Source organism: Panicum virgatum, chromosome 3N, assembly GCF_016808335.1.
Source record: "Panicum virgatum strain AP13 chromosome 3N, P.virgatum_v5, whole genome shotgun sequence".
NCBI lineage: Eukaryota > Viridiplantae > Streptophyta > Magnoliopsida > Poales > Poaceae > Panicum > Panicum virgatum.
In genome coordinates this window covers 15,318,091-15,345,692 of record NC_053147.1, presented here as the reverse complement: position 1 = coordinate 15,345,692, position 27,602 = coordinate 15,318,091, and the positions used below count along the sequence as shown (strand labels likewise).

Below are 27,602 nucleotides of genomic sequence, written 5' to 3'. Positions count from 1 at the left end.
TACTCAGTATAACAGCATGGATAAATAACACATTTAAACTAGACATATTGCAAGATCTAATTTAAAAACTTATACTAGAAATGTTTTATGGGACTACCAATTTTGTACAAGCCTATGCTCACCATATGCAACACTCTGGCCAAAGATGACATGCATCCAAAGGATGGATCTTGAGATTTAAATAAAAGTGCATTAAACTGATATTTAAAATAGAGCAAGATACATTAATCAAATAAAAAAATTTATGTAAAAAAGTTGTAGATCTTATTTCATAGAATCCATAATAGTTGAGTTTGTATTTTTTTGATTTTTCTACGATTTTATATCGATTTTACAAGTTCATTGTTTAATGCGCCCTAGGCGCCAGCACCTAAATGTATTTTTTTTACATTTAGGTCCTGTCGCCCACTGAATGGGCGACAGACACCTATTTTTGAAAATTTCCTTATTCGGCATATATTTTTGAAATTTTATTTTTTTAATATAAAAATGAAAAAAACGCGGTCTCGACACGCTTCAGGATCCAGCTCGACACGGGCGCGCACTGTGCAGCGCAGCAGCACTGCAGACACGCTTCTGAAGTCTGGACCATGGCCGCATGGAGGGAGGGGATCATAGTTCTCGAACAGTTGCAGGAACACCTCTTAGCGTGATATGTGCTGTAGAGAAAGTTTGACCGGAGATAAGCAGAGCAAGTGGAACAAGAAACAGAGGAGATGAATGCTACGAGTTGAAGAACACCGGAATGGAATGATGCTTATGCAGAGATAGAAATTCATCAATTAGTTCTTACAACTCGTCGATCGATGCGAAAAGAACACGACAAGTCGGGTATTCAGCCACTAATCATGTCTAGGAGGCCCAATTTTCCTGGGCATTTTATTTCTTCACACTCACAGTATCCTTCTTCTGCTAATAGTTTTTTTTTGCGACTTTCTTCTGCTAATAGTTGGTTATACGCTCATAAACTGAAAAGAACAGCACCTAAATTGCAAGGTCTACGAGCTCACACGCTGCAACCGTCGGCCATGCGCCCATGCCCAACAGCCCAAGCAAGGACCCTGATGTTGTTTTGGTCCTCGTTCCTTTCCTCACCTCCATCACCATGCAGTTAGCCAGCTAGAAGTTAAGCATCTCCCAGATCAGCTCCGGGTCGAACGACGGCAGCCGCTCCAGCGGGCAGTCGCCGTCGGCGGAGGCCGCGCTCACGGACAGCACCCCGTCCGGCGACCCGTACGGCGTCGTCGAAGTCGTTGTCGTCGTCGTCGTCTCGGACGTCGTTGCGGCGCCCTCCGAGACGACCGGGCGCGCGGCCGTCGCGGTGGCCGGCTTGGCGCCCTCGGAGCGGGCGCTCTCCTTGCCCTCCTCGCGCTGCTTGCGGGCGCGCGCGCGCTTGCGCGCCAGGCGGGCGCGGATGGCCTGGATCTTGGCGTCCACGGCGACGCGGAGCTGGCGCAGGTGCTCGGGGCAGTCTTGCCCGTCCATGACGCCGGGGAAGTTGAGGCGCGCGTACTCGCCGCGGAGCTTGAAGGCGGCGCGGTCGTACGCGTGCGCGGCGGTCTCGGGGGAGTCGTAGGTGCCGAGCCAGACGCGCACCCGGTTCTGCGGCAGCCGGATTTCGGCCACCCACTTCCCCCACTGCCGCTGCCGCACGCCGCGGTACAGCTTCTGCCGCAGCATGGCCGCCGCCGCCGCCGCGTCGTCGGGCGGCGCCTGGAAGCTCGCGGCGGACGAGGAGGACGAGGACGAGCAGGCGGCGGCCTGCGGCTGCGACGCGGCGACGTGGCGGAGGAGCTCGCACTGGCGGTAGTAGACGCTGGAGCCGAGCGGCGGGATGGTGACCGGCGGCGGGAGGTGGGAGAAGACCGTGTCGAGGGCGTTCGTGCCCGGGGAGGAGAGCAGCAGCGAGGAGACGGCCGAGCGGACCTCGCCGGGGAAGCTGGCCGGGGTCAGCGTGCGGAGGCTGGCGTCCATGGGCTCCGGCGTTGTGGGGGCGAGGCGGAGTAATTGCGGGAGGCTGTTACGGCCGAGGCGGGCAGGGCATTCTGGGGACGCACGACTGGTGACTAGTGTTCCTTCTGCACGGGCTGTTGGAGGACCAAGGTGCGCGCCAGGTGGCTTATATAGGCGAGGAATCCCACCGCGGTTTTACCGTTATACCCCTGGAGTATGTCATCGCAGCAGTAGCGGAAGCCAAATCCAGGTGGTTTGCTTTGCAAGTTGCAGCACAAGTCAACTCCTCGGCATGTTTACACTTATCGTCTCAACTAGATGAGGCTCGAGCTGCTATAATTCGTGGCCTTGTGCAACAAATTTGACTCAGTTCATCCTAGTGTCAATATCAAATTGTCAATGCACAAAACGATAACATTCATGTTGAAAACTGACGTACCCTTCTCTTAGGTCAAAGATAATATAAAATATTGAGGATTTCCAAGAAACTAGTAAAAGAGAACAAATGATAGGCTCAAAACTATCATCATTTGTCATGTTCTAGTTGAAAAACAGCTAAGTACGTTAACTCATACATCCTCTCGTAACATATTTGTAATCGGTACTATCTCCGTTCCAAATTATAAGTCATTCCAATAATTTTGGAGAGTCAAACCATCTCAAAAATTTGACCAACATTATAGGGAGAAATACAAAGATTTATGACATTAAATAGATATACTATGAAAATATACCTAACAAAGAATCTAATAATACTTAAATAGTATCATAAATGTTATTATCTTGTTATATAATTTTGGTCAAATTTAAAAAACTTTGACTCTCCAAAATTGTTGGAATGACTTGAAATTTGGAACGGATGGAGTATTAATTAACTAGGACAAGAGAAGGCTATGGTTGGTTACGTGTCCAGATCAGTAGCAGCAAGAGCCCCCGAAGAACAATCATAACACACATTATGATCAATAAAGAGTACTATTTTCCTTCTACTTTTTCCCTTTCCTAAATACTGCACATAAATAAAGGTTTTGTGCATTTTGTGCATCACTGTGACTCGTGATGAAGGGTAGTTTCGGGAGTGGGTCTGCCGGAGCAGGGACACGTGGCGACTGGTCAGCGGATGGGGACATGGGGGCTAGGCGCGTCAAAAGGTCGGAACAGAAGATGACGAGAGCGGAGCCGTGAAGGTCCCAAAAGCAAACTTTTGGCATTTATGAGGATTTGTTGTGGAGACAGCGGCCTTTCGGGCGCCACGTTTCCAGTCCTCGTCGCGGCCGGCGGTGCGGAGCCGTGGCCGTTAGAATTGGACGAGTTCTCTCATATACCATTTGTAATATTGGAACTGTATCATTGTAATTTTGCAATTTGTTAAAATATGCCACTATTTACTCCTTTAACGTGTTTTATAAAATTTATAGACCAAAATACCCTAGACTTCTTCCTTCCATCCTCTCCTTCCTCTCTCTACGGGCAGATCCCCGCCGCCGTCGATAGCTCGCTGCTGAGGCGCCTCCCACCTGTCTGCTTGAATGTGGCTAAGCCCTGGGGCGGCGTCCGCGCTGGACGCCGAGCGCGCAGAGGAGCACTAGCGTGCTACGGCTAGCCCGACGCTCGAGCTCGCCAAGTAGCGCGAGCACGTCGCGGCCATCCCAGCGCCCGAGCCCGCCGGCGCCACCACCAGCTTCACCATCCAGTAGCTCTCGAGGGAGCCACGGGTTCGACGACGAGGGCTGCCGTGGGCCGGGCAGTGAAGCGCCTCGACCCAAAGATCAAAGTTAAACCATGTATTAATTACCGAATTAATTCTCCGGTATAATATATGTTACATCAAGTGGAGTCCAGAGTCATACATAGCTTTTATTTAACACATACACTAGAAGTAAGGTGACAACACAAAACTATACAGAACAACCATAGAATAACAACTATCATAACGATATGCAGGACTAGCTCTTCATCCATCACGGCTCCACTCGATCAGCTTGGGTGCGGATACGATCTACTCGTAGTCTTCCGGCACAAAGTCGGGATCCTCTGGAGATAATCAATAAGGGTTGAGTACAAAAGTACTCAGCTAGTTGCACCTCGCCCTACGGGAGGGGAATGACATGCATGATACACATTAAGCACAATCTAATAGCAATGCAACTAATGGTATGCAAACCCTTCCAGACACAACCCACAGTAGGTAGCTCACTAGTTGTCAGGACCACACCTTAGCCTGCCCATACCGTGGGCATGGACCATTCGAATGGATTATACACTCTGCAGAGGTCGTACACTGTACCCACACGCTCGACTGCCCGAACGGACAACCGACATAGCCGACACCCAGCCGTGGTCACACCCCAGCCCGGCCGCACAAACCGTTAGGCTAACCAATGGGATTAGGCTAAGTCCGGCCCATACCGGAACCTGTGGTCGTACTAAAGCTAGGTGAGATGTCAAAACAACTCGGTCCTTATGGTTCACCAGGGCAGCAACCATCCCTCAACATACCAACTCGAGCCTACCACCATGGTAGCACTCACCCGCCAGTCTACCACCACGGTAGCACCGGCTCCAGCACACCCAGCTGCCCTGATCTCAGCCAGATCCCTTCGTATCCTAGTCTCAGCTCTGGATATGCATGACTACTCAGATGCATGCATGAGCACACTCAATCACTCAAGTACTGGTATATGTAATCGATCCTAGACCCAGGCTACAGCTAAACGTCCTCACATGGATGCAACCGCTCACGTAGGGGTCGATGAAACTTGCCTTCGCTTACGTACGCGTCGGCGGCTTCCTGATCGCGGTACGGGTCTTCTGGCTCCGGCTCGCGGTACTGGCCTTCGTGCTCCTCAGCGCGCTCCTCCTCAATCACTCCGTCGCCTACGAACGAGAACGACACCACCGGCAAATAAACACAAGCAAACACAAACATAAAATAAAATGAGTTCAAATGGAGATGAAAATAGGAGGAGTAGATAGTATATGATTTTAGAATAATTTAGGAAAAAGAATCAATGGAATCAGAGCTTGGATGGATGAGATATTATAGTTGTAATATTGGGTGTTTAATTAATTCCGAAAATGAATTAACATAACGGGAGGAGCTTCCAGTGGTGTTTGCTGGACTCTTGGTTGGGGCTTTGGGGCTAGCACTTGGGCTTTAGATTTGATAATTATTTTGGTCTTGGGAAGAAGGAACAGAGGGAACACGTGCATGCAGGATACAGGGGCTTCGTGCTCCTTGCCTTGGGCACCATGCTTGGGCATGCCGAGCTCTTGGGAGCTTGCCGCACGGCAGCTCGGCTACCATACGGAAAACTGAGCATATGGGGAGAGAGAGAGGAGGGCGAGGGGTTCCATTTTGGTGACTTCGAGCATGGGCAGTGCAGGTCGGCTCCGGCCACGTGGCAACCATGGCCGTAGCTTTCTGAGCTCGGGATGGGGACGATGGTTGTGTGGAGTTAATGGTGGGGAAGCTGCCTGTCATCTCAACTTGGTGCAGAACAGCTTGAAGAAGAGGGTCAACCACTGGAGCTTCGTCCCGTGAGTGGAGCAGAGAGATAGAGCGATCTAGCTGGGCTCGTGGGAGTGGTTCAGCTAGCGAGGCGGCTCGGTGAGCTTGGGCTGGTGGCGGAGCTCGGCACGGCCTCGCTCCTTTTTATAGGCGAGGCGGACAACGGCAAGGACGACGGCGTGGCAGCTCGGCGTCAACGTGCACAGCGGCAGCGTTGAAGTGCGCGAGCGTCGAGGCGGCAAAGCCGGCGAGGACGCGGCAGCGGCGTGGGCGAGGTGGGGACACGGCGATGGGCAGCAACGGCGAGGCTCAGCTCGATTTATAGGCAGCAAAAGGCGGTTCGCACGGAAGAAAAATCTCGGCCGGCGTACTGTGCTTGATGAGGCGTGTCGACGGATGGCAACAACTCGACGGGCACAGCAGCTGAGGTGGTTGGCCTCGCCGTCGTGATGTGAGTGATGGCGGGTAGATGCTGCTACGCGTGGACTGAGAGTTATGGCGACGTACGACGAGATCGAGAGGCATCCATGGGAAGAGACTTGGCAAGCTTGTTTCCAGCATGGCATGCTTTAGCTACTGGAAAGGACCATGCGTTCGTTGCTTCTGGAGAGGAAGAAGACATCTTTACTTGTGCAGGGAGGGAAGCATGTGGGTTGGTTTGCTTTTGAGGCGGCTAGTGGGAGAGAGTATACTTGTATGCGAGAGCAAAGAAAATGGTTTGCCTATTCACGTGTTTTACGCGTGTAAAATCATATTGTTGTTTGTTGTAGTTAAATCAGTTAGATGATTGCGAAGTAAAACAAGTTTTTATTTAGTGACGAAAAGCAGGATGTTACAGGCAGGAACTCGGATCTCGGCGTGACGTTTACGACTGGAGGCACTAACCACCTCGGATTGCGCTACCCCGACCTCGGTCATCGGCGGCGGCAAAGTCGCCGGCCAGCAGCCGGTCCTTGATGGCCGCTTCGACGGAGCGGGCGCCGTCGCCGAGCAAGAGCGTGACCGTGACAAGCAGGGTCGCGAGGAAAGGGAGCAGCCACCGGCGGCCACCGAAACGGCCGCGCTGCTAGTGCTGAAACGGAACAATGCGCAGGGTGAGGTGAAAAAAAAAAGTGAAAATGGTGCGTTTTTGGCTGGATTTTTTCGGCAGCTTTGCAGCAAAAAGATTGACGAGCAATTTGTTTCAACCATTGTCGAGCAATTGTTGTGATGGGAGAAGGTGTTGAGTGCAGGAGTGGTGCTGCTGGGCATCGCGTGATTGCCATCGGTCGGTCCCGGTGGGAGGAGGATTGGATTGAAGGAAGGTTGAGGACGAAGCAAGGCAACTCGAAAGTGCTCTTTTGTCATGTAGGGGGCTGGGGACGGGGCCGTTCCCACGCTTAACTCGCTCACGTCCCTTTCGTGGTCAAACGCCATTTTTATGCCCCGAGGCCAAAACCAAAAGGGACTGTTTGGAGCAGCACTGCAGCAGCAGCATGGTACTCGCGGGACACGTATTTGCGTTCTAGAAAGCGGCTTCTCATGGCATGATTGTGTCTTTTTTTCTTCCTTTTTCCGTTTGCACAATCGAGTATTTGTTTTCATTTTAAAAAGGCTATAATATCTGCTCCTACTTTAAGTTGTGAACGGTAGCGTATGCTCTTAAAAAATACCATTTGTCACAAACATGAAGAAATGGAAGGAGAAAAACCGAGCATGATTGACAGCCAATCATCCAAATCCATGCGGTTTGTACACGTCGCGGTGGCGAGGAAAATGGTCGCAGCAGTGCTTGACAGCCAGCTCGGATGGATACGTGGCGGTGGCCAGGAATGAAATTGAATGGCTACGTGGTGCCAAGTCAAAGGGAGGCGCCATGGCAGGGACCAGGAGTGTCTCTGTGAGTGCGCGCGCGCATCTGCGGTGCCCCCACAGAGGCCATGAGATGACTTGATGATACAGCGTAACAGCAAGCTCCCGACCGCCCTCGACCTACCCCCGATGGCATCATCTGAAGAAGGTCCCCAGGGCCGGTCACGTCGTTTCAGTCTCTTGAGGCCCGCGGATGGCCGGGCATGCATGGATCACGAGCGCCTGATTGATCGCCGAGCCATATTTCCTGTTGTTCACACGGTCTGCTCATAATGCTTGCTGCCTCCGCCCTTGTGTTTTTCCTCTCTGAAGTAATGTTAGGGTTCATCAGCAGATAGCCTTGGCTTGTATCGTCAGATGATGCGTTGCTCTCGATTTCTCGTCACCAAAGTACAGGGTGCCCACTGAACGCGTTAGCTGTGCGTAATTCTGCTTTAGTTTTGGGCTTTTGGCTGTACTGTGAGCTGCAATTCCACAGACGATCAGATCATCTAGTGCTGATCCTAGCTCTGAAGAAAGAAATGCTTCAGCTAGTACTGGCGTCCTGCAGCCCAGTGTGGTACTGTGGTACACAACCGGTACCCGTGACAGTACAGAGGCAAGGCAACAAAAGTAAGGTCAGTCCTGACGCGTCCCTCTCGGACAAAGAAGATTCGGATCGGTACCCTTGTTGAACGGTACAACAGCCAAACTCCTTCCAACTCCAGCTCCAATCCAATCCAATCCAAGCAACGAAACGCAAAAGGCCAGCAAAGCTAGCAAACGAGAGAGCAGGCCACTCGCCGTCGCCGCCCCCACCGGGGCACGGTTTCTTGTTGACGCCCGGGAGCCAAAAGGCGCGCAGTGAATGCGGTGAGCTGGTCGCGAGCCCCCGGCCAGCTCCGGGCCTCCGGCGTCGCGTTCAGATGGGAACCTGGCGGCCGGCATTGAAGCGCAAAAGGCGAGGGCGAGAGCAACGGCAGCAGGGTGGCATCCGGCCGCGCGTGAGGATGAGGGAGAAAGGCTGCCGAGCGTGGAAGTCAATGGCTCGTGGCCGTGCCGGGCAGGAGCCCAGGAGGAATCAGGCAGGCGCTCAGCGACGCGCGGCCGGCCGCCCGGCCACGAGCCCACGAACTCCTCCCTCTTCCTCCTTCGTGTGATGCCGCGGCGGCCCGGCTTCTCGTTTCCGCCTTTTCGGTCAGGCCCCCTCGGCGATCACACGTCGCTGTAGCTACAGCAACCCTGTCTAGGATTCTTTGACTTTCTACCCTGCTATACTAGTACCTGGCTACTTGTAGTCTGATACTCTGATGTGCGATCCAGCCGAGCGGATTAATTGGTTCGGCCTGTGGGAGAACCGTTCAATTTGACTTCGGTTTAGATGAAATTATTGATTAATTCTTTAAAATGAGAACTATCACGTGTCTATTTCTCGACACGCCACGTGCTAATACACACCTTAGAGACACTTAACCAACACAATTCACCTAGAACGAGAACAAACCCGATAGTCCCGGTATGTGTTTGCCACATGCCCAGAATTAAGCACACGTACCGTTACACAAGCTCGTACATTGCCGATGATTCACAAAGAGCAATTTTACACACTTAAAATTACAAGTTCAACATAGGATGGTTCAAACTAATCACCATTACAAACTTTGGGCTCACAGAAGCCATATTATACAGAAACTTAAAGATTATTATATTTACATGTTCTCACGGAGTTCGATTACGATAAAACCTACTACGATGATGATGTCTTGCTCAAGGACACCATCCCAGCCTCAACGACCTACTCCTTCCCCACGTCTGAATCGGCAGGGTAGAAGTGGCCGAACACCACTTCCAGTTCACTTGCAACTAGGGTTAGAAGCACCATGAGTACAAAGGTACTTGCAAGACTTACGCGATTAAATACACAAGGATCATGCAAAGACTCAAATAAAAACTTTAAGGTTAAGTAATTATTGCATAAGCATGAGCTCTCTAAACTAACACATAGCAAAATTAATTAATGTTGCCCGAACCCCTATTAAATTTTAGTAGAACATATTAAGAATAACATAGTTATTCCCGAGTTACTAAAATCCATTCCAACATGTTCGCACTTCTACGAGGAGTTCATGGGATAAAGAGCGTGCTCATAACCGAGAGCACGGCAATTCGAATTGATTATAACCTTGCAAGGGTATACTACTTTACCCACACGACACGAGGACCATGCAACTCACCCAACCGATCACGCCGGGCAAGGGGGTACTCACGTCAACCGTTCCCAACAAGGCTCGCTCATTTAAATTTTCACACCTAGTTTACGCGTAGAGACTTAGTTCCACCAGGATGTTCTAAACTTTCCTACACATAGTTCCACCCAGAGACACACTGAGCCTCTCTGCATAGCCCTTAGCCACGTATCTAGAACTGCACATCGATAATCAAGTCAAAGAAGGTAATTGGCTTATCCGTACCATTATATTGGATATGTGGTAGCACGGAAAGGTGCTCAAAGCTGACGTCATCCACGGACGGTCCTTAAACGATCTAAGCGGATTTGCCCATGTGACTCAATTCACTGGGTCCTACCATTCCGCTCGAACCTCAAGGCTACCAAACCCTTAACAACCAAACCGAGCCAGTGCGATCAAGGGTAACTGGTAAATGTGATCCTCCAAACTATTCCTGTCTAGCGAGCGATTTAAATATTCTAAGCAGGGCTAAGCATCTGGTCAAGTTAAGTGATTAACTGACTAACTAGTGCCAAGAACAAGGATAACAAATCAAGGAATGATAATGCACGCAGATAGGTACAAGAATGCAATACATACATAATATACATAACCCAACATTACCCGGTGAGATAACTAATTAAATCAGGTTAAATAGGAGCAAAGATTCATGCTTAGCTGCTTGCCTCGGTTAGCTTTGGCCTCGACCGCGAACGGGACCCCGGGTTCAGGCTCAACGGACTCGGTGGGCTCCACGTATTCGACCTCCGACGGTTCAGTCACTATAATGCATGAATGAGATGCATGCATTATTGCGATGTTATGCTTATGCATAAAATAAAATGCATGAAATATTATGTGCGAAAAGATATACATGAAATAACATTTTGGATATGCAACCCTAACAAAACCGGAGGTTCCGGTTGCAAAACCGGATGTTCCGGTTTTAAGCACTTGTCAGGCCAAAACTGGAAGTTTCGGTTTCTAAAACCGGCGGTTCCGGTTTCAGCTTGTCACTGGCGGACTGATCGCTCCAAAGAGCCGGACCGTCCGCGACTCGACTTCGACGCGGCGACCATGGTGCAGCGGCGGCACGGCCATGTTCCGGCGGCAGAGCAGGGCCGGAGCGGGCCGGAGGAGGCGCGCACGGGGTGTTCCACGGCAAGGCGAAGCTCACCCCGGCGGCAGACGGCGAGGAACGACGACGAGGCGGCGGCGCGACGGAGAGGAGCGGCGGTGGGCGGAGTAGCTCGCCGGGGCTCTGCGCGGCGATGGAAGAGGCCGAGTAAGGAAGGAAATTGGAGGAGGACGACGTAATGAAGCTCCCCATACGAGGAATTGGCGCGGCACTCACCGGGGACGACGAATCAGCGACGGCAACGGAGCTCGGGGGCGGCGGCCATGTCGGGTTGGGGCTAGGGATAGGGTTAGGGTTTGAGGGGAAGGGACCGGAGCAGAGTAAAACCAGAGGTTCCGGTTTTTGAACCCGGAGCTTCCGGAATTTCAATCTTTCAACCCGGGATGTTATAGCCTGCTTGATTGCCACTTTTTGTTCGTACAAAAACAGGTTGATTTGTTGCTGTTCGTTGTTACCTTCCGTACTGAACTTTTATGCACATGATTGCATGAATTAGATGGGCAATCGCGTGCTTACTACGGTTTTTATGCGCCCTTTCTGCTCCTCGTAGTGAGCTTCGAGCATGGGATACGGCCGTGGTCGCCACTCGCCACGCGCGTTGCGAGCGCTGTGCTGGGCTCTGCGTCCGCCCTGTGTCCTAGGCTGGATGCCACACGTAACAGCAGCGTGACCGGAGGGAGAATTTGCCATCCTCTCTCTGACTTGCCCGGAACAAAATTTCTCCCAACTTTTGAACCGAGAAGACTTCGTAGTCTTGTAAACAGCCACGATTCTCGTTCAGAATTCAGATCAGCTTCGACGACTTCTTTGATATGCCATTCCATGCACACAACAAACACCCTCACAGGCAGCGGATCGAGCGAGTCTCTGCCGCGCGCCGTCAGCTCTCCATGGACACTACACGCAGCGGCGGCTCACCGACCCTGTGCGACGGTATGCGCCGGGCCTACACTGCAGGGCCACCGGGGAGCAGGCACAGCACAGCGCTCGCGGACTGCGGGTCGCAGCAGGAACCGGGGCGGTCAGAGGCGAGCGCGGGCGAGAGCGACGCGGCGGCCCCGGCGCGCGAACGTGTCCGCGGCCGGTTGGCTCCGCGCTGCCGCCCCCGGCCGCCCGCGCGGTGCCGGTGCGCCATCCATCGCAGTTCGCAAGCGAACGCGGGGGGCCGTTTCGGCGCCGGGAACGACGAAGCGGTTGCACATGCCGGTCGCCGTCGCGTCGCGCTCGGCGCCGGATGCAGCCAAACGAACGCTTTTCCGGGGGTGCTCCCCGACGCAGACCACCGCGCCCGCGCCACCTCCCCCCTCCCCTCTGCACCCGTACGAGCAACCCGATCCATCCTCCGGACGACGACGCGTCCCGCTCCGGCCTTGCTTGCGTAACGTCTGGCTCTCGGGCCGCATTTAACACCGCCTTTTCCCCTCCGTCGTCAAGGCCGCGCCCCGGCGCCTGCGACGCCGATCGCGACAGAGCACAGGTGTCCGGCGCGCGGCCGCGAGGGCGGTGTCCCGGCGAGTAAAAAACAAAAGCAGACGAGCGCGCCCGACGCGACGGCGAGACGGCGAGGGCTGGCTGGCTGGCTGTCTATCTGTCTGTCCATCTCGGCCGGGCGTTGTGGTCAAACCTGGAGAAAAACTTGGCCCCCGCCGCCGCCCGCCGCTTGGCTGCTGCGCTCGCTCTCCCCGGGCGTTCCGTTTGCTGCGCGCCGATCGGTCGACCGGCGCTCCGCTTGCTCCGAGCTCCTTACTGCGGGCAGTTGTTGAGCGGGGATCGATAGCTGACTCACTCACTGACTGATTGATTGATCCAGCCCCGCCACGGCCGTGATGTGTGTAACCAGCGGCAGAGCCGTGGCGTGGCTCGAGCTCAATGATTGAGCTGTCGATGTTCTCCGAGGGTGTTTGACTTTGCACACGTAGCACGGCGCAGGGGAGGCGAGACCGCGAGAGCGGCCGGGAGCCCGGGACACTCCCTTTCGGACCAAAGTCATGGGCTGGTATTAATTGACCCGGTGGCAGGCGTGCCCTGCTGGCAGGGGAATCAGGCGCCCATTGGCATCTCATCATCCGATGATCTGCGTCGCTCGGATCGGAGGTGGCACTTGGCAGCGGCGGACGCGGTGACGTGCACGGCTCAACCGCCGGGTTCCGAACCAAACAGTTTCGGCAGAGGCATGCCGTCGCTTGCTTGTCCGAGGAATTCACCGCGAGGGACGCTGCTGTGCTACTCATCAGAGTACTACCTCTGAAAAAAAAGCAATTCTCGTTCTTAAAAAAGTTAAATATTTTTAAGTTCGATCATATTTGTATAAAAATTACTAATATTTATATTTTCAAATATATTTTATATATATTACTAAAGCGAGTAAGGTTTCCACCTAAATTTTTGGTTTGATCCATGCCATATGCGAGTCGGACTAGTCATTCGTCAATCGAAATTCTAATTGAAATCTGGATAGATTAATCATAATCATAATCGGAACTCAAATAAATTAATTGGAATCCCATCGAATCTAGACAATCAATGTCTCGTATGATCACAACATGGCTAGCACACGGAGAACGAGCACAAAGTTGGTGATATTATTTTATTGATAATATTACTTAGATTTATTATATTACCCGAGCACTATGCTAGTTTATATAAAAATATATATAACATCATTAATTTAATGATACTAATTTTGTAACATAAATGTTAAAATTATTTTGTACCAATTTAATTAAATTTAAAAAAATTAACTCGTTGCAGAACGAGATTTGCATATTTTTAGATGGAGGGAATAGGTGTCGCCGCAGCATCATCCAATGCCCCATTTGGTTTGTTCCTAAAAGAGGTATTAAATAAAGACAATTTACGAAACCAACTCCATAACCCCTACGCTAGAAACTTTGAAGAATCTAATGAGGTCTTTGACCACGTGATTAAAGATGATTACTGTAGCATCACTGTAACCAATTATCAATTAATTATCATTATTAGATTCGTCGTGAAAAATTATACTCACCCATGAAGAAGTTTTGCAAATAGACTTCATTTAATACTCTATACATACAGAATTCCTTTCTAAAAAATCCTAAAATAGAATATAAAAAACCTAATAAGGTCTAGAGTTAATTCCTTGAATGCCATCAAAATTTATATCAATCCCTTCAATGCCACTGAAAATTAAGCTATCCCTTTGTTGCCATCAAAATTTAATGTTTTATCCCTTCAATGCCATTTCGTTCAATTCTGCTGTTAACATAACGGAAGCTACTGCGGACTCCACGTGTAAGTGAAAGGGAGGACTAAGGCGAAGGGCCGCGCGGACGGCCGGGCGGGCCGGCAGCAGAGCTCGGCCGCCACGGCTCCTCTATCCCGCCATGGCGGGGCGCGCGGCCGGCCCCCATGGCGCTCGCGACCGGCGCCCTCCCTGCTCCCTCTCCGCGCGGAGGCACGACGCGGGCCGGCCGCCGGCGCTCCTCCCCCTCCCTCGCCGGCGCTCCCTCACCCATCGCCGGGGACGGTCCTCCCACTCCCTCGCCGGCGACTGTATCGGGGCGCCGCCGACCCTCTGCCCCCTCCCTCCCTCTCCGCCCACCCTCGCCGGCGCCGGATCCGGAGTGGCGCGCAGCCAGCCCCTCCTCCTTTCCTTCCATGGCAGGCGGCCGGATCCGGAGCGGAGCAGCGGCCGGCGAGCGCGCAGAGGCCTGCTTCCGCTCCCCCCTGGCCGTGGCCGCGCGACGGCTTCAGCAGGCGGCGCGTCACCGTGGGGGCGGCGGTGGAGGCTCTTTGCGGCGGCGGCACCCGGCCGCGTCCTCCTCCGACGAGCAGGGCCATAGCGCGGCGGCCCGGCCGATTCGGAGTGGCCTCGACGGCAGCAGCGCACACGACGCCCTCCCTGGAGCTCGGGGGCGCTCGAGCTCGGCCTGCCTCGACCTCTGCCCATCGGCTCGCCTCGGGGCGCCACGGCCGGCTCACCTCGCCGCGCCGCGCCTCCTTCCTCGGCGTCGCGCCCCCTCTCTGCTCCCTCCGCCGGTGACCGGAGCTCGGCGCGCGTGCGTGCGGGCGGGCCTGCGCGAGCTCGGCTGCTGGCAGTGGGGCAGCTGCGGCGGGCGGAGGCCACACGACGCGCGGCGTGTTGCCCTCCTCCTCCGGCACGCGTCCATGGCGGAGCGGCGCGGCGCGCCGGGGGGAGGGAGGGAGGAGGAGCAGGGGCCATGGCGCGGCGGGGCGGAGCGAGCGGAGGTGCTGTTGGGGTGCGGCGCGAGCAGAGGCAGCTCGCCACGCCGCCGACCATGACCTGTCGGCGTTAGTCTTAGTCTTCCCTTTCACCTACACGTGGGGTCCGCAGTAGCTTCCGTTATGTTAACAGCAGAATTGAACGGAATGGCATTGAAGGGATAAAACATTAAATTTTGATGGCAACAAAGGGATAGCTTAATTTTCAGTGGCATTGAAGAGATTGATATAAATTTTGATGGCATTCAAGGAATTAACTCTAAGATCTAGGAGACTGAGAACGAGGTTTGCTTGCTTGCAGCAACGTTTGGGGCCTCGGGGGCTAGCCTAGCTGAGCTCGGTTTCGTGAAGAAACGGGGGAAGCTCGAGCTGGGCACTGCACCTCTACACCTGCAGTCCTCCATAGTGTGGGGAGTAAATGAGCATGCCACGGTACTCCTTCCGTTCTAAAATAATTGTAATTATAGAGTTTAAAATTTATTCCATAAAATTACTAATTTTGATCTACCTAACACAAAAGACAATATAATTTTCGAAAGATTTTTTAAAAAATAATTAACACTTCATCCACTCATCACAAAAGATAAATAATATTTTAGTAATTTATACCTAGTATTGGTTTGCGTATTTGATTCTAGAATTACATTTATTTTGGAATGGAGAGAGTACACTTGTAAGATGGGCGGGCCCATCCATGGAACCCTGACCATGTTTGGTTCCTCCTAGCGCAACTAGTGCTAGGAAGGAATCTTGTATGCATGCAGTACTAAATCTATTATTTTATTATTTAGCCAACAAACGGAGCTTCCACATTCGCTTTCAAGGTTTAGAAATTTTCATGTTAATCGGAGAAAAATAGAAAAATAAAAATTACCCACCACTGTCATTACGATAAAAAATAACCTAAAATATCCCCGTGCCTCATTAAAAATCTCCCATCAATGCCATTATGAAAAATTAAATATAAAATACAATTTAGCTATGTATAAGTTACAAACATATACTATTATCTTATTATTTGGCGAACAAACCGAGCCTCCACATTTGCTCTCCAGGTTTAGAAATTCCCACATTAATCGAAAAAAATAAAAAAATAAAAATTACCTACCACTGCTATTAAGATAAAAATTAGCCTTACCCACCACTGCCATTACGGTAAAAGTTAGCCTAAAATACCCGTGTGCCTAATTAAAAATCACCGACCAATGTCATTACGAAAAATTAAATATAAAATATCATTTAACTATGTATCAGCTACAAACATATACTATTAATAAAAACTAAAGATAACAACAATCAATCTGAATAAAAAGAAAATAAAAATAATTATATGCATAATATTATTAAAACTAAACAAATCAAATCATTATTATAAGTAGATCGTATTTGAATTGTTTTAACCAACAAGACATAATTTATGATAATGAATAGGGTGATGTATGGTAACAAATAGTATACTCTTTAAAAAATAGTAAGGATACAACGATATGCAAATTTTTGAATTTTCAATACTAACCGCGCAAATGCATGGGTCATATGTCTAGTAAAGTTTATTTGTAAAACCTTTTAATGGACGGGTGTAACTTTTTGCGATGAATCTAATGACGGTAATTAATTGAAAATTGGCTACAGTAATGCTACAATAACCATCTTTTAATCATGCGGTCAAATGCCACATTAAATTCGTCTCACGAAGTAGCGTAAGAATTATGAAGTTAGTTTTGTAAACTAATTTTATTTAATACCTGTAACTAATGGTCAAAATTAATTACAGTACCTAGCGCTACTAAACCACCAAATAGAGCCCCTCTCGGGAGGCGAGGCCAATCCCGGTTGAGCGCGGCCCACAGTCGCGCTCGCACGGACGTGGCGGGCTTCTCTTTGATTCTCTCTTTTCGCCAGAAAACTGATGGCTTGTGCTTCCTTCTCGTCTCGTCTCTACGAGTGCGCGAGCTGCTGCCATGCTAAGATCTCCTACTGTGTGTTCAACCAGCGGCGGAGTTTGTGGAGCTAACGAGATCTATGACAATGTACTCTAAAAATTGATGAACAGTAACTGTTTTACTGTTCTCACAGTGGGGATTTTCACTGGCCAGCGGGGGCCATGGCTCTCTTTGGCCACAATGAAGCTCCGCCAATGTGTTCAACCACAGTGTTCAGGCAGGAGCATCGAAGGATTCGAAGCTCTTTTGACACCAGGGCAGCACCGTTTCATGCTGTCTTTTGAGCTGCAGCGTACGTGTGTCCCACCATCAACTACCTCTTCTTTGACCGCCCTTGCCCAGGCTCAAGCGATTCGAATTCACCCGGCGTCATTGCATGTAAAAGCCTCAGTGCCTGGGGTGTGTTTAAGAGCCTATTTAGTCCGCGAAAATTTTTGGGTTTGGATACTGTAGCATTTTTGTTGTTATTTGACAATTAATATTTAATTATAGACTAATTAGGTTTAAAAGATTTATCTCATCATTTATAGTTGAATTGTGTAATTAGTTACTTTTTTTCAACTGCATTTAATATTTCATGCATGTGTCCAAAGATTCGATGTGACGAATACTGTAGGAAATTTTTTGGAAACTAAACAGGGCAAAAAATTTTGAAAAGGAATCTTACTAATTTGAAGTATTAAATAAAGTCTATTTACAAAACATTTTGCACAGATGGATTGTAAATCGCGAGACGAATCTAATGAGCCTAATTAATTCATAATTAGTGGATGGTTACTGCAGCATCAATATTGCAAATTATAAATTAAGTAGTCTCGTTAGATTCATCTCGCGATTTACAACTCATCCATACAAAAAATTTTATAAATAAATTTTATTTAATAGTTTATATATGTGTCCAAATATTCGATGTGACATTTTTAGATAAACAAACCTTAATTTTCCGAATCAAGCATTAGCTGCTGCACTGGCAAACCTCGATGCTCGGAAGTCGGAAGGGAACATGACGTGTAGTTTCGTCGAGGCATCGATGAAAAACCAACGCCGCGGCTGCTCTAACAACACACAAAGATGGCGATCTTTCCTCTTAAAAAAAAACCCACAAAGTGGGCTGCATATGGTAAGCGGGTTGTACACAAGTACACAACGAGCACAAGCTTGGCGTCATTTCATTCGATCCACTATTTTCCGTACAAAAAGGAATTCGGCCCACTAAAACAAAACGAAACTGGGCTAAGAATGTCCCTCGTTACATCTAATGGCCCATATGCACTTCCTTTATTTTTACATGTAGCGAACTAGGATCATGCTACAGTTATGGTTGTTAACAGAGATTTGGAGTAACCTTATACTAAGAAACTATTGTCACTGCTACCGGATGTGGTGGTTACCTCCTTCGCCTTCCTCAAACAACAAAGCACAACAAGAGGAGCCTTCTTTTCTTTGCGAGCCTTCATCAACAAGATGGAGCATATTTCTAATTTCTCTATTCGATAGAATCACATAATATATGCTAGCATATACTTAAAAAAAATAGACATCTGCTTTTACATTTTCTAGATTTTATGATTGATGCGATATAGATGATTTTAGCATTTCAAATTATTGACAAATAAAATAAATTCAGGAAAATACAAGCTCACTTGTTGGGCAGAGGATTTGAACTCTAGCAGACATATTACAATAAAAAAAACTCGATCTGTGGGGGAAAGACCTCCCCCACGGCAGGCATTGTATTAATACAAGAAGACTTTTTCATACAGGCCGAGAAAACCCCCGAACTCCTGCACCCACCCGTGAGGCAGGTGAGGGGATTTTTTTAACCTCAACCTGAAATTCGCTCCCACGGGGAGTCGAACCCAGGACCTGAGGAGTGCCGCTGGATTCCCCTAACCAAGTCAGCTAGAGGTCTTTTGGCGACATATTACAATAAATGGAACCTTTACTCAGATCACTACTCTTTTTGTGGTAGATAGCGTGCCTGCCGACAATGATGATCTCAATGTCCACCTGATCAGTCTTTCGGAGGTGACCATATAGATATAGGTTGCATGCATATTTCTAAACACACATGTACATGTTTCGTGAAAAAAATAGTGACCAGTACATCTTAAGATGGTGCCGAATTGCACATTGTACACTCTTACGTCGTGTTTTGTGCTATAATTTGAATTTGTATATAAATTACGTGGTATTTGCTGTTTTGTTATATGAAATGAGTGATTTGATCTCACCGAGCCGTAATGTTATATTCATGGCTCCGTCCTGACCTCGATCCTAAAACCTAGACACCGAGATGTGTTGCATCTTAAGGTCTATACGCTTCAACAGATGACAAATCTCTATGTTGCCAATGTTGGAGCCATCGCCATAGTTGAGGAGAGAGCTGCCGTTGCGGACAAAATCGAAGGGCCGATCGTAGCCGTCATTGAAAACGTCGATTTTCATTTTTCAGGGCAGGGATTACAGCATTCATCGGCAAAAGTCACAATCAGAAACCAGGAAACACACAGTCGCCTGCCCGACAGTAGAGAATCACAACCCCAAACAATCACAACGCCACCTTTCAAAAAGCAGTCCCAAGCAAAGTTAGACTACCTACTGCCAAACATCCAAGCAGCAAAACAAAGGGATTGAAATTGAAGAAACAAAAGAACCAGTGCTCTACAGCAACACAAAGCTCTTTAAGAAACCACTCTGAACACCTGGCGCAAGCGCAAACAAGGCTCTCTCGCTCTCTTTCGAGCGAGGTCTTCTTGATCCTGAAGATAACCTGTTAGTCTGGACCAGGTGTACACTGCTCGTGGTCCGATACTGAATTTTCGAGTGCTGCTAAACCTAGACTGGTGTCAACTACTGCTGCTAAATCACGAGAAAGGAACATCAACACATATGACGTCAAGAAAGCAATGCAAGGGAATTTAATAATAAATTGCATATAGCTATGATTAGGACACCGAGAGCCTCAAACATCCAACAACACTCAGCCTATGTACACCCAACACCCTGCATCACCATGACTTTCAATTCGAACCCCTGATGATAGCCGAGAGACCTCTTAATCCCCGGCTCCTCAGCACGCTCAAATTTCTTAAAAATTGTCATCATCTACACGCTACAGCTACGTGCTCTCAGCCTCATTAGTAAATTAATTAACCCATCAGGCCGCGCCGCCGCTGGCCTTCTTCAGTCGCCGCAGCTCGACCACGACGACGCTGATGTTGTCCTTGCTGCCGCGGGACATGGCCAGCTCCGCCAGCAGGGCGGCGGCGTCCGCGGCGGTGCGCCCGGCGACGGACTCCGGGAACATGGAGGCCGCCCGCCCGCTGAGGACGTTCCTGGCGATCTTGCACGCCACCTCATTGGACACCACGTCCCAGAGCCCGTCGCTGGCCAGTATGAGGAACTCGTCCTGGTCCGTGCGCTCCACCACGGTCACCTCCGGCTCCGCACTCACGTACGGCTTCAGGTAGTAGTCACCTGAAACATGTAGCAAGGCACAGCCGTTCAGGGGATCGCTGATTGCAGTGGTAAGAAAAATGGGAAGGAGAGGTGTGTTCTTACCAATGGACCTAGAAGTTGCAAGCACTCCCAGGACACGATACCCGTTCCAATTGATGACTCGGCCACCGGCCGCTTCCACCCTCTGCAACTCATCCGGCCGATCTGGCTGCGCAGTCAGAACAAAGCATCCATTAGATCACTCGTCCTGAGCACTGCTCATGGCTTAAACCACGCCTAAATGCATGGGCCGTGCAGACCTTGTTTTTATTTGCTTGCTACAGATCTCAACACAAAGTAATCCTTGTACTAAAGGAGCACAACCACGGTACAACGAAATTTAAACATCCAAATCATATCAACTCAATTCTCGCGCTAAAAGAGTAACATATTCTATCTATATCTAATCTATCCCAACTATTGCACCACCAACAAAAACAAATCCTTTCGGCAGTACACTGTACACGAAGGACGAAGCACTTTCTACGCCAACTACATGTAACCACGTCCATAGAGTCACGTCTGGGACACGTTACTAGAAGAGGATACATACATTTGGAAGTGTTTCTGCATTGCAAACTTGTATACCTATATAGGCTGCACCCTTGGGCGTATGTGCGTACAAGCTAGGTGGAGTAGCCACTGGTTGGCACCCACTGCTCAAAATCAAGAATGTACCAGAACAACACCGACCACCGGAGCAGATCCTACAACCCTGCGAGATGGAGCATTCCCAACAGAGAAAACGTTTTCTGTGTGGGGGCAGGGTGCTTGGACCTAACACACAACTCACGGACGAACAGCAGAGTGCCAGTGCCAGCTCGCTTTCTTCCCCAGGAGAGGTCACCTACGTGGCCTCCCTCAACGAAATGCCGCCGCGCGCGCTCTGCCCCAGCCCCCACCAACCGCAACCACCCTCGGGCCGGCAGGCGCGCTAGGGAATTCACCACGGCCCATCCCGTTCCGGAGCCGGCCAGCTTTGGCACCACCCCAACCAGGAGCAGACGACACGAGAGATCATCGCCTACCCGTGCTCGTGCCGTGCAGGAACATTCTGGAGGCTAAACTAGTGCGATTGGAAAATCAGATCTGATCCTCCTCAGGCGCAGATCGTCTCGTTGTTTAAACAATAATCCGAGGTATTAAAGTCGTTAGGTACCATCTGGGCATCTGGGAGTGTAATTAGCTGTGTTAATTTATGCACTTGGTCAGTGTCGGAGGGGAGATTTGAGTTGGGGGGGGGGGGTGCACCGCGCAACGTACCTTGTGATCAGTGGAGAGTGGCACCGCGACGCCGCCGCGGGAGAGCACGGCGCGGGAGTCGCCGCAGTTGGCGACGACGATGCGGCGCTGCCCCACGACGGCAACCACGGCGGTGGACCCCACGGTCCGGTAGGGCGGGTCGGGGTCGGCGTCCGCGGCCTGCTTGGGCGGGGGCGCGAGGCCGCCGGTGACCTCGCCGTCCACCCGGGCGAAGCTGGCCACCATCGCCTCCTTCCAGCGCGCGTCGCTCCCGACGCCGCGGCGCAGGCCCACCTCCTCGGCGAGCACGACGTGCAGCCGCTCCCGGCAAGCCTCCGCCACCCGCGCCCCGCCGTGGCCGTCGTACACCGCGAAGAAGTCCTCCTCCCCGTCCGAGCCCCCGCCGCCGCCCTTGCCCCCCGCGTCAGGCGAGGCCAGGAACGACAGCGCGACGGAGAAGGTGTCCTCCATCTCCCTCCGGCGGCCGATCACCGACACGGCGCCGTGCGACAGGCACGCCGGCCAGCCCGCCCCGTGGTCCGCCTCCGCGGACGACCTGTCCGACCCCGGTCGGACCTTCTTCGCTGACACGGCCTCCTCCGCCGCCGACGCGGTCCGCCCGAGCCTCCGGAGCTCAAGGCGCCGGCGCCGTCGCCGCGCGGTCGCCGCCACGGCGGCACCCTTCCCGTCCACGTCCCCATCCCCGCCCGCCACAGCCTTACACACGGGGCCGGCGCTGGTCTCCCTCATGAGTCCGTCCCTGTCCCGCCTCTCGCGAAAAAAGCGATGGAGAAGAAAAAAACGAGGCCGGCGAGGACGCACAGAGGCGGGGTTTAATACGGCGAGGCCGAGGAAGGAGAAGCGCGCGGCACCGTCGGATCCCTCACGGGCGGTGGGGCGCGCGCCAGCGCTGTGAGGACGGGACGGGCGAGATCGCCGGTGGCGCGTGGCGTGTGCGCGCCCGATGCGCTTCGGGCGCGGGGCAGGAAAATATCCTGCGCGCGGTCCATGGACCACGGCGCCGAGGCGCGCGGCTCTCGGAACGGGGGGACGCGCGGGGCCGCGGCCGCAGCGACTCGCGGCGTTGGTGGGGCGGGTGCACGGGAGGTTCCGTGCGGGTTGGACCACCCGGGTCACGCGTGGGCCCCCCTGGTGGGGGCGGCGAGGGGGCTACGTGGAGGGCGAGCGGGTGCGGCCGGAGAGGGTGTGGGGGGCTGGGGGCACGTCGCGCGAATTGACTGGCCTCTCCACCACGTTGATGATTATAGTTCAAATTTGGTTCGTGATTTTAGCGTGCTAATGAACAGTGATATTTTAATCATTAATTACGGTGTTAAATAAAAACAGTTTACAAAACTAACACTAAAACCCCGCGCTAGTGATCTTGAAGAATCTAATAACACTTTTGACCGCGCCATTAGAGGATGGTTACTGTAACATCACTGTAGCCAATCATCAATTAATTACCGTCATTAGATTCGTCGCGAAAAGTTACACCACTCCTAAAAATTTTTTACAAATAAATTTTTTTCTTGAAAAATGTGCACGCTAGAATCGTGAAATAGCCAAACAAGGCCTCTGTCCGCGGCCGGGGACAAATGTTGGGGGCACAGGCTTTCCGTGCAAGAAAGCAGATTCTACGGGCCAAGCAAGCGTTCCTAACAACAACATCCTTGGGTCGTTACAGGGATCCAAATTTTTAAATTAAGAAATCTTATATATATGATATATTAAATAAAGTCTATTTGTGAAACTTTTCTATAAATGGGTGTAACTTTTCGCGACGAATCTAATGATGGTAATTAAACCATAATTTGTTACAGTGATGCTACAGTGACTATCCACTAATCATAGATTAATATATCTCGTTAGAATCGTCTCGCAAAATAGTCTTAGGGATCTGCAATTAGTTTTGTGATTAAACTTTATTTAATACTCCAAAAATTAAGATTTTTTTTTGGATCTGGACATCCAAACAGGGCCTTCCATAACTCCCAACTCCAAACCTATCGAGCGAAGAACAGTCCGTAACGCTTCACTCTTCCATGTACACGTAGCAGCAGCATTTCGTCGGGCTTGCTCACGAAAACCGTTGCGGCATTGTCCGTGCAACAGCAGGAGGTCGTCGCTGGCAGCTTGGCGGAGCTAGCGGCAGTGACACCCAGCGACACGTCCTTCATAATTGAACGCTGCTGCACCTGCACTCGCACCCGGAGTCGGTGCGGATGCGGGGAGCGGCCAGCGTGCGTGGCGAGTGGCGACGACAACGAGTGTTCAGCGGCCTGGGGGGGGGGGGGGGGGGGGGGGGCGTGGCGGGGGGACGCGTGGCGGGCAGGCCGCGCGCCGGGTCCCCTTACGCTTTCTTTCCTTGCTTGCCGAGGGAGGGCCGAGGGCCGCGGCAGTCCCGCCTCCCCAGCTCCTCGCCCGCGCGCCGCGACTCCTGTTTTTTTGTTTTTTTTTGAGGTGAGAATCCAGAAAATAGCACCGGTTTGCAGCCGTGTCTAAGAAATAGCACTCCAAACCATATCTTCACTAAATAGCACCGGTTTTACAAAATATATTCACAAAACAACACTACACATACCTTTTCCATTCTTTATTTATCTTTTCTTCACATGCAAAAAGACAAGATTACCCCTGTTGGCACAAGGACAACCCTTTTTTTTTATCCTTCCATCCACCAGTAACAAATTTCACCATGCAAAAAAAAAAAAGAGATGAAGATGTGCCTTAGCTCATCATCCAGCAGCTCATTGCCAGCCACCCCATCATTTGTGCGGTCCGTTGCGTTATCTGTGTCTTTCCTAAGGCATGGTATTTGGTTAATTCAATTATGAAGTTTTGGTTTTAGCAAAATGACCATCAAATCTGCTTGAAAACTACAAAAACAAAATCCTTTAGACTAAAACAATTTGTTAATGGCTTACTGAAATACATATTATATCTCTGTAGGAATGCATCAAAATCTTTAAAGATTCTTATAAATAGTGTCGGTACCCCAGGACTGGGGTACCCCTTCTTGCTGTATCTAGTCAAGAGCCTTGTAGTTATCCTTGACTACGTCCAAACAGCCGGACCCCTGTGGTCCGGAGTCCTGATCTCTCGGCGACGGTTCCGGACCTGCCTCACGACTGGGAAAGGTCCGGAGACGACGCGTGTCCTGAAAGAGGCGGGCAGCCCGAACAGCCGGGGCTCCGGACCTCCCGAGGGGTCCGGACCCCCGCGGAAGTCCCGGACCCCTCATAGGGTCCCGGACCCCTTGTATAGTAACCGGACCACTCGCTAAGGGAAGAAGTCGACGCCCTGCCTCGGGGTGGTCCGGAGCGACACGTGTCTACAAGCACGACATTTCAAGGCCGCTTGGTCTCCATACTAAGCCTCACCCACCACTGCATTTATTGTGGTAGGTGGACACCCGCATTGATGCGGTGGAAGCCAAGACGATTCTTTGACCAAGAGGCACTATTGATCGCGTGTTACCAAGATAGTGGAGCCGTAGGCGCCGCCCACGCCGCGCCTGCCAGGTCTGCCATAACAGATGGATACGACGGCTCGGCTTCACCCATTATGACGCCTACATAATAGCCTCCACAGGCTACGCCGCAAGCTACGCTCCCCCAACGGACACCTTGGTGACGGGACAAGAGAAGACCGCTGTGGCGCTAGCAGAGCGTATCGGAGGAAAGATCCGTAACCACTGTACCCATCTGAATACTCTGCGTAGTATGCTACGCAGTCACGTTGGGCCCACCTGTCGGGGCCCCAACGTCCTATGTATCCGCCCCCTTGGTCTATAAAAGGGGGCGCCCGCTAGAAGGAAGACCCAGCCTGGATGAAAGTCAAGGCCCGGCAGAGGATAGATTCATACACAACAGAGATCAAAACTTCTCCTAGTGGACGTAGGGTATTACGCTCCGGCGGCCCGAACCACTTTAGATCGTGTGTTCTTGTGTGCACGCCTTAGAGCTAGATCAGCCCAATCGCCTAGTACCTCCCCGAGTACTCCCTCTCTGGGAATAGGCGGGTGCGCTCCGCCACCCGGCTGTGGGTATCCTAGAAATCCCACCACATTTGGCGCCGTCCGTGGGGACTTACAGGCGCTGGCTGGATCTTCAGGCTTCTGGGGCCGTGTTCATCCTCTGCAACGACGAACAAGAAGATGAAGAGAGGCATGGTGGCACCCACGCCGCATGCTGTGGCACTGGGGCGCCAGCGCCCTCGGTGCAACGGTGCACGGCAGCTGCGCCTGCTGTGCGTTGCCACTGCGACGCCTCAGAGCCGGCACGGTGGTGCGCGGGGGCGACGCCTGTCGCGTGCCGCCCCGCGCCATCCCGGTGTCGGCTCAAGGTTTTGTCTCAAGTAACGGCCATCCTTCCTCTCCGGCGGTATGACGTCGGCTCAAGGCTTTCTCTCAACATAGAGCCCGGAGCCGACGGCCATCCCGGAGGAAGTTGGCCGTGTCGTCCTGCCGTCGCCAGCACCGGAGATCCGCCTCAGCGTAGCTCGGTGCTGCTGCAGACAAGGCCCCGCCGCCAGGCGCGGGGGCCCCTGGCGCTAGCACCAAGGACAAGCCGGCGAACGACCACACCTCTCCGCGCTCCACGTCCGGTCCTTCTGCTGCGCAAGGGCGTCTGGTCTCCATCGGCAGACGACGACGGCGGTAGGGGGGCCTCTCCCACTCAAAGCCAAAGAATTTGTCTCATGCTACCTAAGCATGTGACAGCTCTTAGGCAAGGAGTGGCCCCCCGGGCTCCCGAGGTGATGCTGGATGATGCAGTTCAGGCACATCTAGAGCGCCTTCGCCTCCGACGACTATGAAGAATTTAGGGGTGGCCGTGCCACTTTCAACCGGAGAAGAACACGCTGTATAGCATGCAGTCGTAGGTTACTCCTAAGAAAAGATTAAGAGAATCCTCCTTTGTAATAACGTGGCGCCTATGTGTGTGTCCAGAGCGGTCAAGGTCTGACCTTGTAAACCCGACCTCTGGCCCTATCACACAAACAGGCAAAAAGCGGTCCGGAGCGGTGGAGGTCCGACCTCGTAATCCCGACCTCTGATGTATACCGTGATAACCACAATAATAAAGGAGAGTTATTTTCTTAGTCTTGTCTCGACTCTACTCTAATTACATTCATTCGTTCTGGTTGGCTATTTCTTCGTTAACCGTCTCTTCCCCCCAAACAGAGTCTTTTCTTTTGTTAAGCGATCCAAGTTAAGTTGCCGGCTTGAAGTCAGGTGAGGACGCCCCTTCTAGCTGGAAGGCAGTCCGGACCCCTAAGGACCTGCTCTGGAGAAGTAGTACTCGTATCCTGGGGTAGAGGAGCTCCGCGTAGCTTAGCCTGGTAATGTACCCTAAGCTTACGTACTTCACTACCTTGTTACAAGTACTCTGGTATCCAAGACTGCTGTCTTTAGAGGTCCCGGGCTCCCTTCTAGTATAAGGCTTGGTTTCTTGCACCTTACTGTGAGGACCGGTGACATTTTCCTTTGGTTCGTCAGCAATAATCCAAGTCCACTCCGGTGGCCCGCTCCGGCGGAGACCGCTCGCCACGGTCGACTCAAGTCCACTCCGGTGGCCCGTTCCGGCGGAGACCGCTCGCCACGGTCGACCCAAGTCCACTCCGGTGGCCCGCTCCGGCGGAGACCGCTCGCCACGGTCGACTCAAGTCCACTCCGGTGGCCCGTTCCGGCGGAGACCGCTCGCCACGGTCGACCCAAGTCCACTCCGGTGGCCCGTTCCGGCGGAGACCGCTCGCCACGGTCGACCCAAGTCCACTCCGGTGGCCCGCTCCGGCGGAGACCGCTCGCCACGGTCGACCCAAGTCCACTCCGGTGGCCCGCTCCGGCGGAGACCGCTCACCACGGTCGACTCAAGTCCACTCCGGTGGCCCGCTCTGGCGGAGACCGCTCGCCACGGTCGACTCAAGTCCACTCCGGTGGCCCGCTCCGGCGGAGACCGCTCGCCACGGTCGACTCAAGTCCACTCCGGTGGCCCGCTCCGGCGGAGACCGCTCGCCACGGTCGCTAAGAG

At 51.9% G+C, this 27,602-nt stretch overlaps 2 protein-coding genes across 2 annotated transcripts; both read right to left on the bottom strand.

Moving 5' to 3' along the window:
- Positions 1-730: 730 nt before the first annotated feature.
- On the bottom strand, positions 731-2,074 carry LOC120664578 (ethylene-responsive transcription factor ERF061-like). Its single transcript, XM_039943848.1, has 2 exons — positions 934-2,074; positions 731-903 (listed from the first exon to the last, which is right to left on the bottom strand). Exon 1 carries the CDS (start codon positions 1,972-1,974, stop codon positions 1,120-1,122), a length of 855 nt encoding a protein of 284 aa, XP_039799782.1. The 5' UTR covers positions 1,975-2,074; the 3' UTR covers positions 731-903; positions 934-1,119.
- A 17,512-nt stretch (positions 2,075-19,586) lies between these two features.
- On the bottom strand, positions 19,587-22,503 carry LOC120664577 (protein phosphatase 2C 51-like). Its single transcript, XM_039943847.1, has 3 exons — positions 21,592-22,503; positions 20,392-20,497; positions 19,587-20,307 (listed from the first exon to the last, which is right to left on the bottom strand). Exons 1-3 carry the CDS (start codon positions 22,318-22,320, stop codon positions 19,988-19,990), a joined length of 1,155 nt encoding a protein of 384 aa, XP_039799781.1. The 5' UTR covers positions 22,321-22,503; the 3' UTR covers positions 19,587-19,987.
- Between the last annotated feature and the right edge of the window lie 5,099 nt (positions 22,504-27,602).